At 36.2% G+C, this 14539-nt stretch overlaps 1 protein-coding gene across 1 annotated transcript in view; it reads left to right on the top strand.

Moving 5' to 3' along the window:
* Positions 1 to 320: 320 nt before the first annotated feature.
* Positions 321 to 14539, top strand: part of pgfb (placental growth factor b) — a 28240-nt gene continuing 14021 nt past the window's right edge. Inside the window, exon 1 of the mRNA XM_079852691.1 lies at positions 321 to 857. Within this exon, the coding sequence (XP_079708817.1) occupies positions 741 to 857 (117 nt within the window). The 5' untranslated portion in view covers positions 321 to 740. The remainder of the gene's footprint in view (positions 858 to 14539) is intronic.

Here is a 14539-nt window from a genome sequence, read left to right as displayed (position 1 = left end):
ACTGTAACAAGGGCACCTTAAGTATAACCAAAGATAACTATGTTAATATATCAATATTGGTAGGATATATAGCAAAACTAAATTTGTGGATTAGATCGGGTAGAAATAGCTCCTTAACATAACATTTGCAGGGGACCATTTTTTCAGTGTATGTTTTGCAGTTTTTGTCGAATATGGCTCTAAACATAATAGAGTTACTGATCTGGAATGTGAAATAAAGTGTGAGATGTGAGTCCATGGAGGGGAGGGCAGTGGGAGGACAGCATGAATATGAGTAAGCTTCAGGAGGAGGAGGAGATTTAAATGATCAACTTGTTGAAAGGTAGTCAGGGCGCTCATGTGGAAGTGTGCCACTATATTTGGGAAATGCGCGAGCAGGAATCTTGCACAAGGAAACAGATGCTGGATTTCAAGTGGCGCGTGAGGACGATTAATACCTGCCAACTATAATTAAAAAAAGCACGGGTTATTTGAAACATTTTACCGCTGGTATTCGCGTACATCTACCCGAGGCGATATAGATTGGATGCAATTAAGTGACGTATCACCACTGATTTTTTTTTATGAAACCAAAAAGATAAGATAAAATATTGCTAACATATTTAGCGCATTTTCCGGATTGTTACATTTTATTTGGACGCTTTGAGAAAGCTGAGCACACACGAGGAAGGCACAAGCTGCCCATCCAGAACTGTTTGTGGAATATATGTTGAAATTTCCGTTTTGACATTACTATTTGGATGGACTACTGTTTGGATTTTTCTACGACAAGACTTGCCCTGGCATTCGAGATGAGTTATTTGACGTCACTGTTACAAATAGTTGCTGCGGTCCAGTTGAACCTTTTACCTGCACAGGTGAGCATACGTTTTTTTAATATATATATATATATATATATATATATATATATATATATATATATATATATATATATAGTTAACCTACATACATTATAAACCATATTGGCTACGCTGCAAGCGAGCGATGTCACGCTACTATACAAGAGCTCTATTTTAATCTATGGAGCGATACCGCTTGATCGTAGCGTTCTAATTTGCCGCGTATCACGCAAGACGCGTTCGTGCGATTTGAAAAGTATATGCACATCTTTTAATTGTTGGTCTCAATGTCTAATTAAAAGTAATTCAACTGTAAAAAGTTAAATAAAAACTTGTTCTATTGATATATTATGTATCTGAATAAGAACGTGTCCAGCGTGAATGGCCCTTAAGACTTCATTGGGTGTGAGAATATAAATTTGTATGTTTAAACGCTCCGTTAATGTAGGCTATTGCTGTTAGCTTACGTGTCCAGAACAGAGAGAGGCTACTCAATTGATAGTCTTCCTTTCTAAAGTATGAATGAATAAAAAAAAAGGATCAGGAGGATTTGAACGTGTCTACGTGCACTCTTGCAGCTGACAGTCATGAAAAAACTGACAGAATGAATGAGTTAGTTTACTTTTGACACGGCGCTCAGTAAAGCCTCGCAGACGACTGTTTTTATAACACCCTCTATAACTTGATCCCTTTTTGAAGTGCTGCAAGAGAAAGCGTTGAGTCATGAAACGAAACGTGACGAACTGCATCACCCTCTCTAACCCACAGGCGTGTGACACACTGACTCGCCTTAGAAATGAAGCATGGATGACACAATCATCAACAGTCAGACAATATATTTATATTCTTTCTATTGTTGTCAAAGATAATGAGAGACTAATTGAGCAATATTATGTCGTCAGAACTAGCATGTGCTCTTAAAGGGATAGTTCACCCCAAAATAAAAATACTTGCCTTCATGTTGTTCCAAACCTTTATGAATTTCTTTCTTCTGTTAAACACAAAAGAAGATATTTTGAAGAATGTTGGTAACCAAACAGTTGTGGGGCACCACTGACTTCCATAGTATTTTTTTATGGAAGTCAATGGCTACCGTCAACTGTCTGGTTACCAACATTCTTCAAAATAACTTATTTTTAGTTCAACAGAAGACAGAAACTCATCCAGGTTTGGAACAACATAAGGGTGAATAAATGATGATTTTCATTTCTGGGTGAACTATCCCTTTTAACTACTAAGATAGGAAAAAAATGGCATGCTGTCTATATCCATTCGAAACTATCCACTTTGAAATGCCAAGTTTCACAAAGTTGAATAAAAAGATAATTGTCCCACATCTCAAGGTAAAATATCGCACCTCATGTTATGTGAGATGGCTAATTCAAGTCCTGACTGTGAGGAGAAATGTTGGCAGGAGAGTCTACCTCAACTTTCTTATCTATTCCTTCTCATCATGCTTTAAACAAATGGGCTTATGCACCTGTTAGTCATGTGTGTAGTTCAAATAGCCAAACACTGTTAGTTAGACCACCACACTTCATATTTGGAAGGCCCTCAACCTAATGCTTGACAGTTTTTATTACCGGTACTCAAGTAGTTCTTTGTGTCAAAGCAGATTAAAATGGCTGTATAGCCTACATCCACTACAACTGAAGCTTTCATCTGATCATTAAACTTTATGTCAATCTTTCATATCATGTTCATAATTTCAGAGAATAGTAGAGAAGGGAATGTTTGCTGCAAATCTAGGATTGTCTAGTTACAGAAGCTTAAAATGAGCAGTGAGAAACATTAAACGAGTGAAAAGTGTGTGTTCTTTTGTCATTCAATATTAATCCTGCTAGTGGCAGGTTAGAACAAAGTTTATCAGGCGTAGTAAAACCAAAAACCACACACTTCTTCCGGACCTCACAAATGACTTAAACCTCTATTCATTTTCCCCAAATACACTAATGCCGTCTCTCATATCACTGGCCGTGCACCAGGTGTGGGTGTGTGTCTGTCTTCTCTTGTCTCTCTCTCTTGTGCTTGCATCAAAACTTCGTTATATCAGGAGTTACAGGAAGTTCCCAAACAGTCACCGTGACTTTGCCAAGTAAGACATGTTCCTGGATCAACATATTTTGTTGATCCTGGAACAACATTCTAGTCAAAATTTTTGTCCTACCCCTAAACTTATAACTTATCCCAAAAATCTAAAATGATAGGTGAATAATACTGATGTAGAAACTCCTAACCCTGGTTGTGAGCATCATCGTGACATAAACTGTAAACATGTCCCTTAAATCTGATTGGTTGGTTGGAATGTTGTTCCAGGATCAACAAAGACGTTGATCCAGGAACATGTTATACTTGGGGAAATGACGTTCACCATTAAGGAAACACCTGCAGTTACTATTTCTGGTGATTATTTTAAAGGGAAGGTTAAGCACTTCTAAAATATTTAGCACTTCTTCTAAATGAATGGACGTCTTTTTTAAAAATGAAGATGTGAACACTTCCATTTATTTAGGTTGTAGAAAGCATTTTGCTACTACTTTGATGGTTGATAGCTTGATGGTTAAACCACATATTGTTTAATTAACAAAGTTCGGGAGAAGCATGTTCAGATAATCGAAACAATCAGCATGAGAGGAGGCTTATAGTGCTGACTTACCTCTGTTACCTCCTCCACCCCAACTCCTCACTCTCGATTATTCCGATCCCAGCCAGGCATTAAGGGGAGAGTACTCTGGGTTTGGGCCAAATTTCAGAGCTCGGAGCCCTCTCCTTGGACAGCACGTCTAATACGTATATTTTCTGATTATATCTAAGCATGAACTTGTGAAATTACATTTTATTGGCCCCTAACCCTCTGGTGCTCTTCGGTCATTTTTGTCCACTAAATGTTTTGTTTTATCGTTTTTTTTATATAATTTTATACTTCAACAGAATGGTACGAAACTTGGTAAAGGTTTTGGCTCTCTGAACACAAACACACACACACACACACACACACACACACACACACACACACACACACACAAAAAAAAATCATGGACATTATTCAAAAATCTTAAATGGTCCTGGAAAAAATAGTCACACTTGTATTTTTCATGGTCAGAAACGACCAAATTGGAAATGATTGGAAAACTAATTTCTTTAATGGAAACTTTTGGTACTGCGCCCAAACAAAATCTTACTGAAAGCTATTTTTTTTTATATATCAACCTCAAATTTTAAACAAAACTTGTTTAGATTTATGGCTTTGATGATTTTCTTGCAGTTTAAGAGTAAAACATGTTTTGGAAAATATAAACTTCATATAAAAATTTAAAATAGTATTTTTGCGCAGTTTTCATAACAATAAACATACAATTCTATAAAATTTAAGTTCACTTTTTAAAACTTTTTTTCACTTCAGCAATAATCTGCCAAGTGTTATCTTTAAGAGACCAAACTTAATTCTGTGCTGCTAAAGCATTCAGTATTTATGACAGTTTAGGTTGGAAAGATCATTTTCAGGTCAATGCTCAAAAAGTGAAAAAATGGATTATAACTGCATAAATACAATTTAGTACCATAAAATTCCCTAAAAATACAAAATATTAAATAAAAACATTATCGAAATAAAATATAGTACATTCATTTAATTAAAAAAAAAAAAAAAATCTGCACTTTTTGACAGCCATGCGAAAAGCACCAGAGGGTTAAATATGAGCTTTTCTTGAAGTTTGTCCTTGACCCTAATACTTTTCCACCTTCCTTGAAGGCATTGACTGTGTTGTTTTTGCAAATGAATGGATATTCACATTATTTTATACAATGTGTTCATGTCCTGTTCTCTGTTCACTTGATCACTTGTATAAGGAAGGGAGTTGCTGTATCATTCCCAATGTTGGACAATCATCTCACAGATGGTTTCTTTGAACTTGAGTAAAACCTATCAGGGAAATTGTAGTGTTTGTGTGACAGAGTTTAAAATACACACAGCATATATCAGTTCAGTATGGGTATTACATGGGAGATGACTGCATGATGTGAATACAATAGTTGAAAGAAGTTTGATTTCATACATTGTTGTATTACATAATGTGTGATACTGCAATTAAAATTCAGGCTTACCACATGGGGCACTGTAGCAGGTAATATCATAAGCTATGGGCTCTCACAACATCAGATTTGTCTTTACATGAGTATTGTAACCAAAGGAATTATCTCAATACCAATAGAAATTTTGAAAAACAAAACAAAAAAACAATAAAGCTATCAGCCAAAAGTGTGCCACACAAGTCCTGAAAAGTGAAGCCAAAGCATTTTGATCGCCCCCTGGCAGCAGTATAGGTCTTAAACCCCAACCTCTCCATGTAATCGAATGGGACGAGGGCCAAACTAAAAAAATCCAATTATACTTCAAATAATTTATTTCCAAAGATCGTTTCTGTCATTTTGGGTAGTTCTTGTCACACAGACGTATGTTCAAGGGTTAATTTTCCCAGTAAGTTTGGTTTTAGTTAGTTTTTTGATTCTATAAAAATGGGGTGTAACTTCATGATTGACAGCTGTGCTTGTGGTTGAGACTCGTGCTCCGCATGCCGTAATCAAGCGTGCCGCACAAGCCCTGAAAAGTGAAGCCAAAACGTCTCGATCGCCCCCCGGTGACTGGTCCTAGTATAGGTCATAAGCCCCTCCCTCCCCGTGTTATTCAACGGGACGTGAGACCAATTAAACAATTAAATTACACTTCAAATATCTTTTTTCCAAAGGTGGTTTCTTTCATTTGCTGTTGTTTTTATCATGCTGATGTAAATTCAAGTGTCTGTTTCAAAAATAAGTTGGTTTTTAGTTAGTTACGTGATGCGGTGGTGTAACGTCATGATTGACAGCTGTGATTGACAGGTTCTCTGAGCAAAGTAGTCAATGAAGCACCAACGGACATTTTTTTCGGGATCTTCGGAGGACTGAGGAGATTGTGTTTACTTTATTTTAACAAGCCTCTTGTACTGCAATCAATTTTTAAAAAAAGTGTGCAGAATGCACTCTCTTTGCGAGAGTGAGGGCGGAGCGTTGATTTCGCGGCTTTACTTCCAGCTCACGACTGCGCAGGTCTGGTCCCGAGATCGCTACTGCGCAGACTCAAGTTCCAATATGTCAGCACCATATCGGGACACTGGTGGCTTCAGTTCTCATCAATGGAAGAGAGCGAAGGGGCGTCGTCCGTCTTTTTTTACAGTCTATGGCCGTAATGGGCAACAACAATTTCTGGGATATTTTGGCTTAATTTTTCTACAGTGGAGGGAAGAAGAGACACGCTGTCCGTCTTTTTTACAGTCTATGTTTTTCTCTAAAAAACAGTGCTAAGGTGCAATACTACCACCTACTGTGTTGGAGTGTCAACCAGTTACCGGCACTGTTTATTTCCAGTGGCGGCTTTCAAAACCCATACTCTCTGAGTAGGTACTTCTTTTGAATAAGTAATAACTTTGTGACCATTAAAAAAGCTAGCATGACCATGTAGTATCAATGTAAGCCAGATGTACTACATTCATGCACAGCATACATTGTGGTCATTGTCATGTGACCTTCCAGCATCAGTTGTGGCGTTTCACTGCCATTCAAAAAATCCTCTCCTGTGGCCTCATGGCATAGTAAATTGTCCATTGGATGCACACTTCGGGTACTTTTCATCTTTTATAAATACTGTGAATTCGAACTTACTACTCTTTTCACATACTGTTTTTTGCCTACTATGAGACTCCCTTCTAGTAGGGAAGTATGTGACTTCGGATGCAAGCCAGTATTATCACACAGTATGTGTAATATTAACATTATTTTTCCATAATATTTCATTTTCTTATTTCATTTTTGTTAATAATGATATATTGTGACAAGAATCTTTCTGAACAAATAAGTTAAAGTTAGCTAGCTTAAGATTCTTGCACAATAATACATCTGGCCCTCTTGAGCGCTTGGGTTGTTACAGAACCCGACATTTTTGTGGGCACTCAAACGAATGCTGTTGATTTTAGCATTTTTTTTCACTTTAAACAATTATTTGGAGACAATAACTAGAGCCAGAATGCACAGATGCTCTACATTACAGTCTTAAAGAGCTCCATAAAGAGAACTCGAATGCATGTAATTTAATGCATATTTTAAATTCAGTGGATTGAGCATGAAATAATCTTTAAATGGTTTATTGTGCAAGCTTAGTTGATGGAAAAAATTGGTCAATACACCAAAAAAGTCTCAGTTATCCTGGTATTCCAGCTGTGTTCTTCCAGTGCATAAATATATATTAGTTTTTAGTTTGTGAATATTAATTAACCAATGCACACACACAAGGACACTGTCCTGTTTGGATAAGACCAAGGGCTTAACACCTTTTAGTTTTAGTTTAAGCTATTTTGATGCTGATACTGGATCTTTATTAAACCTGTTTGTTAGCAGACTGGCCATCTAGTGCTAACTGGTGCAGTGCAATGCATTCAGATTACCTTTTGCCCCTGGGTGGAATGAATTGCAATTCCCAATGGACTAGGACAGAGTCTGTGCTGAATAATGTGAGCTCCCTCCCATGCATTTTTTTTTCTTCTCTAGGGAGAGATGTCTCCTTTGTGCTGCCTGTCTCGCCCGTCCCGCCTGTCTCATCTCCTCTGCCACTGTTAACCATTTCTGGAGAAAAGCAAACAGAATGAGAAAGTAAATATTGGCCATGTGGTTGTGAAGAGCATTTATAAATGTCTTCTCCTGCCCTCTCGTGTCGGGCGGAGTGTTCCCGAAATATGTTGAGTCAGGCACTGGGAGAAATTCTTCCATGTGTCATTGTTGTATATGCTGTCCTCAGCATAAGCTTACGTGTCACCCATGATGATGTGTCTGTAATGGAAGCTGAGGTTTAAAGGGCCACCTCACCTATTTATACGTTGCCCGAGAAAAACACTGCAAATACTCAGAACGTAACCAAATACTGAAATGTGCTGCTAATAATCACAACGTACAAATGATTTTAAAATAAACAAAAAAACCTCACCATTCAGGTCATCGACAACACCACTGACAAGTAGACATTGAACAATAAGCATGTCCCGGTCAGGTTTATCCCCTTGAAACATTTTCGCTGTGGTCTGTGCTTTTTTCAGCACGTTTCTGTATTTAGTTGTGTAAATACGCTTTGATCACAGGAATAAATTACATTCGAAAATACATTCAAATAGAAAACAGTGATTTTAAAATTGTAATATTACACAATATTACTTTTACTGTAAATTTGGTTTCTGTATTTGGTCGTGCATTTGCAGCACGTGTGTTGTCAAACTAAAGAAGATTTTTCTTAATTTGCTGGTGTTTTTTCTGTTTGCATGTGTTTTCTTCAGCTGAGCTCTCTCGGCCACCGTATATATTTAAAGGGACAGTTCACCCGAAAAGGAAAATTCTATCATTAATTACTTGCCGTCATGTATTTCCAAACCTGTAACTCTTTCATTCATCTTCGAAACACTTCAAAATATATTTTTAATGAAATCTGAGATTTATATCCTTCCATTGGCCTACCACTTTGACGCTTCAAAAAGTTCATAAAGAGATTGTAAAACTAATCCATGAGAATTGCGCAGTTTGGTCAACATTTTCGGAAGAGATGATCGGTTTATATGTGAACAGATTTAAATGTAATTCTTAATCACTAAATCAGCATATTGATGACTGAAGGACATTGTGAAGGACATGTGACACTGAAGACTGGAGTAATGATGCTGAAAACTCAGCTTTGATCACAGGAATAAATTACATTTGCAAATACATTCAAATAGAAAACAGTGATTTTAAAATTGTAATATTACACAATATTACTTTTACTGTAACTTTGATCAAATAAATACATCCTTGGTGAGCATTTACATGTGAACGGTGTATGTTAGAAATAAAACACTGATATTAAAGAATAAGGAATTACTCCCAATTCAACACAAAAACACAAAATTCACTGCTTTAAGTGCAATATGTTCACTGGCTCTAAAACGCCAGGATTTTGTCTAAAAATGTTTCATTTGCATACCCCTGGTTTAATCAAAGTTGGTCCTGAAAAGTCTGAGAACCCCTGAAGCCAAGTTATTAACTCTTTCCCTGCCAGCATTTTTTTTTTTTTTTTTGTTACGTTTCCAGCCAGCGCATACATTTTTGATAATTTTCACAAAACTTTTAAGGCCCCCAGAATATTTTGTTGCATGAATATCTACATACGATATATCAAAAGAGACATTCAAAAGAGCAACAACAACAAAAAACATTTTATTCTAGCTTCATGTATTCTTTTGTATATATCAACACTTGAATGTTGGTAAGTTTCAGAAAGAAAACTAAAAAACAGCATTTTAAACAGAGAGCTGAGAAAATCACGTTTTTGTCAAAGTCTACATCAGGATCAGATTCAGAACATGATCAAAACATAGATGGAGTATATTGAGTCAATCAACACAGTCGTTAACCCTTCCCGGGTTCGACATTTCATGGCAGTTTTGATTTATATTCTGTTTAATGTTTGATGATTGCGTTTGCTTATAAGCACTGCTTTTATTGCTTGGTTCTGCGTCTTCTTCGCCTGTGGTTTGATCCGGAGATTCTGCACTCTTTCAGAGATGCGTAATACCACCCCCTACGGTATAACAGTGAAAACATGGAATGCCGGAAAATTCCGTCAATAGACCTTATTCAGAGCAGCGCCACGACTGAAACGAAAGCGAGGCTGTGAGGGATAGACTAAACAGATAAAAAGCTATATAAAGCTCCCAGATCTGATGGCGGGGAAAGAGTTAAGAAATATGCAATTACAGATTGTTAGAAGTCTGTAACCTCTTGGAAATAAGCTGAAGTATTTCGCCTGGTTGTTAGTGTGACTGATGTGCGAAACTGCAGGGTCATAATGATAAATGCATCCACAGTTATACCTCATATTCATTAATTACTTTACCGAATGTGCAGGTTAATTCGTTCATTGCTATTATTGCAGCCAATCTATTTTCTTCTTTTCCTGTCTTTTTTTTTTTTTTTTTTTTTACCTTCCTGTCTCCGGTGTCATCTGCAGTGTGCACTTCCATAGTCTTTCCTCCAAGTGTTAATGCATTTTCTTTTTTGGGGGTGTCATGCGACATGCCAGCTTTCATTTCCTTCCTCATTGCATCATGTACATTGTCTTTCTCCCTTCATGTAACTTTATGTTCTGGTGTTCTTCATGTTTGCCTTAGACCTCAGTCCCTCTGGACATAATAGTGGTGCTGGAATATTTGAGGCTTTTGTGTTAATTCAGATTCTAGCTTCCTGTTAGAGTGAATGTCCTGTGTCTGTTTTTAAAAGTGAGGATCATTCCTGCTTTGTTGGATATTTCGGTCATCTGATCTTATGTCAGAAGATATTGTTGGCAATGTTCCCTCTAAGCGCACTTGTGATGTTGCCCAGATCCAATAATTCCATGTGGAGAGCAGATTCATAAATGTGCTACAGATTCTTGAATCACAACTAAATGAACGGGCAGTGTTACAGTCTGGAATGTAAGTTATGAGCAATCTGTGTGAAATATGCAGATTAATTTGTCAGATAAAGGCAGCATCATAGAAGAGTGCAGAGAACTCAATAAATATTGCAGAAACCAAAGTTTCAAAATTGAAGGACATGCATTTTTATTTAACTTATGTCTTTTAGGTGATCTCAATTCTCAACAGAGAACGGATAGACGGATAGTAATGCATAGAATAGTTTCTATTAAATAATCACAGTTGACATAGTTCATCTAAATATTTGCAATATTTTACAAATAAATGTATTACATTTTATATATTATATATAGATATAATGTTGCATAACATAGGCAAGGAAGAAAAAATTCACAGAAATAATATTTGTGTTCGAGCCTGCATGTTATGCAATTTCTTCCTTTTTCATCATTATTGTAATTTATTTATGATTCAATATAACAAGTGCTGTGACCATGAATTATGTTGGTAATTTAATTAAGTTTGGTCCATAAAACAAAAAACAAACTAATTATACACTGTATATATATATATATATATATATACACTACCAATTAATTTTGGAAAGAAATTAATACTTTTATTCAGGAAGGATTGATACATTTGTTCAATTAATTTATCAATATTTTTAATGTTACAAAAGATTTATGTTTCAAATAAGTGCTGTTCTTTTAAACCTAAAGCTTGGAAAAAATATTATGAAGAACAACGATGATAACAATAACAATAATTATAAATGTTTCTCGAGCACAAAATCAGCATATCAGAATGATTTCTGAAGGATCATGTGACACTGAAGACTGCGATCACTGTCGAAAAAAGGTTGAAGAAATGAGTCAGGAAAACATGAAGACATGCTGTCGCTCCTGTCACTCTCTCAACTCTCATCCCTTATTTGGTGGGGTTTTCCTGACTCATGAGCACTGAGGCTCGCACAGGTGCTTCCTCTCCGTCAACACTTCCAGCTTAATAATACTTGAGTCTGACCATCTGTGTCTGCTCAGGCTTCCTCTGCCTCCAGAACACGACTGCCAGCTTTTTATTCAAGTTCCATTGACGGACTTGCTGGCAGAGTGAACACCTGAGCCGACACGGTCCACTGATCCTGCTCAGCCTACCAGCACTGCCTCCACTCTACATTATTTGATGCTCCTTCCTTAAAGGGATAGTTCACTTTGAAATTAAATTTTGCTGTGTTTTAGCTTACCTCAAGGGCATCCAAGATGTAGGTGTCTTTGTTTCTGCAGTAGTTTCAATTTTGATATTTTTTAAGTCAAACCGTTCTTGTCTGTCAGTCATATAATGCAGGTCTATGGTCACCACCTCAAAGAGCATGCACAGAGAAGTCCTAATTAAACCATTCCCCATCGTAAGTACACATTGATGGCTTAAGACATGAAACAAGCGGTTTGTGTGAGAAAACGAACAGTATTTATATCGTTTTTACCTCTACACAACCACGTCCAAGTGATCTGAGGGCGCGCGCGCTTCCTGGTGTGTGACATGTGCACGCGTTCTGGCTTAGTCTGCGCAAGCGCCGGAAAGTGTACAAGAGGTAAAAACGATATAAAAACTGTTCGTTTTCTCACACAAACCACTCGTTTCGTGTCTTAGGCCATCAATGTGTACTTACGATGGGGAATTGTTTAATTTGGACGATAGGGAATGGTTTAATTTGGACTTCTCTGTGTGCATGCTCTTTCAGATAGTGACCATAGACCTGCATTATATGACTGACAGACAAGAACGGTTTGACCTAAAAATATCAAAATTGAAACTACTGCGGAAAAAAAGACACCTACATCTTGGATGCCCTTGAGGTAAGCTAAAACATACCAAAATTTAATTTCAAAGTGAACTATCCCTTTAATGTTTCTAGTGACAGCACATTCAGAACAGATTGCATTTCTTGCATCGTATTTTATCTACACTGTGTGCAAGCGTTGTTGTCCTTTACACCTGGTTCAAAAGCATGTCCACTCATCTCCTCAGGGATCACCTTTGTGTGTCAGTAGAACTAAAAGAAAGCATGAGTCAACATGCACACAGCAACACCTTCCTGACGTTTCCCTACCCAACTGAATCATGGCCACAAGGAATCATTGTTTATATTGTATGTTTTTATAGCCACATAGCTAAGATGCAATCGTTGAGGAAGAAAACACAATTCACAGAAATAATATTTGTGTTTGAGCCTTTATATTATATAATTTCTTCCCTTTTCTTCATTATTGGATTATGTATTGCTTAATATAACAAGTTATGTGACCGTGAATTATATTGGTAATTTAATTAAGTTTGGTATAAAAAAAAAAAAAAATATATATATATATATATATATATAGTTGACCAATGTATATGTATATATACATACCAATAGTAAAGACATTTGCATGTCATTTACATGTTACATTTACATGTTAAAATTTATAAACTATAAATATATAAACTATTTATACTTTAATCATTTGTAATCAAGAAGTTTATTTGAAGAATAATACAAAACCCTTAAATCAAACAATTATTAATGTCAATTACATTAATAATAATTATAGTGACGGTATTTTATTTTGTCGTTTTAAATTTTGATTACATTTATATAATGTTGCATGTTTAAACAGATTAAATTAATAGCTAAAAATAGCTCCACTTATTCTTATATGGAATTTATATGAAAATTTCAGCTTGCAAAAAAAAAATAAACAAATGGACAGATTGGTGCGACACATTCAGTGATCTCATTCATATTTTTGTATTGTTGTATAGCCTGTAGATAAAACGGTTAACGTTTTTGGGGGGCGTTTACACGACATAAATTTCAACTAAAACAGAAAACTTTTTAATGCATTTTTCGTTACACGACAACGTTTTGGGGCCATGCAAAACGCAAACTTTTGAAAACAATACCGCTATCATCTTTGTGCAAACTACAAAAAACAGGAATTTGTGAAAACGGTGACGTCATCCGCATGCGCATTACATATTCAGTCTATAGGCGTGTAGTGTTTCTTTACAAAGTGACATCGCCATCTACTGTCCTGGCATAAATAATACATCGTTTTTAATCGTTTTTAGTCGTTTCCACAGATCCTTGTGAACGGGGATCAGTTTGACAACGTTGTCGTCTGTACGTAAAAAAAGAACGCAAAGGAATTTTTTTTAACCGTTTTTAGTACATGCATAAACCTACTCTCATATTGTATGTAGGAATGATTTTCTATGCCCACATTACTACCAATGCAATTTTTTAGGCATCTTTTTAAAACACTGACCATTGTACTTCATATCAATGCAAGTATCACAAGATTTAATACATGAATTAATATAGTGCATTAATTCAGCTGTAGCAAATATTTCATTTGGGAATCCCAGGCTTGTTAGCTTGAACTTTCTTTAGGACGAATAAACTTCTACTGAATATGGATAAACTATGAAACCCTCATGAAATATGCATGCATTCATTAACACACATATGCTTCCAGACGTCTCAGTTAGTAGCATGAGTTGTTGTGGTGACAGGACCCTGGCTCTTTCCTGTACGGGCCTGGTTATGGCCCAGGGGACGAGGCGCAATCACAATCAGGAAAAATGGATCTGTCCTTCCTTCAGTGGCACTCAGGGGACTGTCATCCACTCTGTAGGCTTTAATCTCTCATCTGGAGGCAATTTGCTACCATTTACATAGCCACAACAGGGCTTACTGTAATAAGGAGCACAATTATCCACGGTTGGCCAATTTCAAGGGAGTTTATGTGGAGATGTTTTTGAGCAAGGAAATATTGTTTGTGTTGTCCTCCATGATTTTGCTCACTGGAATCTGAATAATAATAATCTAAACACTTTATAGAAATGTTCATTAACTAATGCTTCCGGGTCTGTTGTGACCCGGAAGAGGTACATAACATTGTTTTAAAAATCCACAGTTTAGTACGGAAATTAAACTTTGGATATGTGTTAAGACGGTTAAAATACACATAATTTTTTCAGATTTTTAAATAAAAAATAAAAGAGATATAACCATTTAAACTAAATTGTGTTAATTTTTTTTGCGTTGGGGTCCATTTTGACCCGAAAGTAAACTGATATATATATAATTTCTTTCTTTTTTTTTTCTTTGTGTTTTCCTTTCCTTATTTATACTACTTGGTCTATAAAATGTTAAATAATCTACAAACAGACATTAATTTAATTTAT

This window comes from Squalius cephalus, assembly GCF_949319135.1.
Source record: "Squalius cephalus genome assembly, chromosome: 20".
NCBI classification, from domain to species: Eukaryota; Metazoa; Chordata; class Actinopteri; order Cypriniformes; family Leuciscidae; genus Squalius; species Squalius cephalus.
The sequence above is the reverse complement of the archived record's forward strand: the minus strand, read 5'-3'. Positions and strand labels throughout refer to the sequence as shown.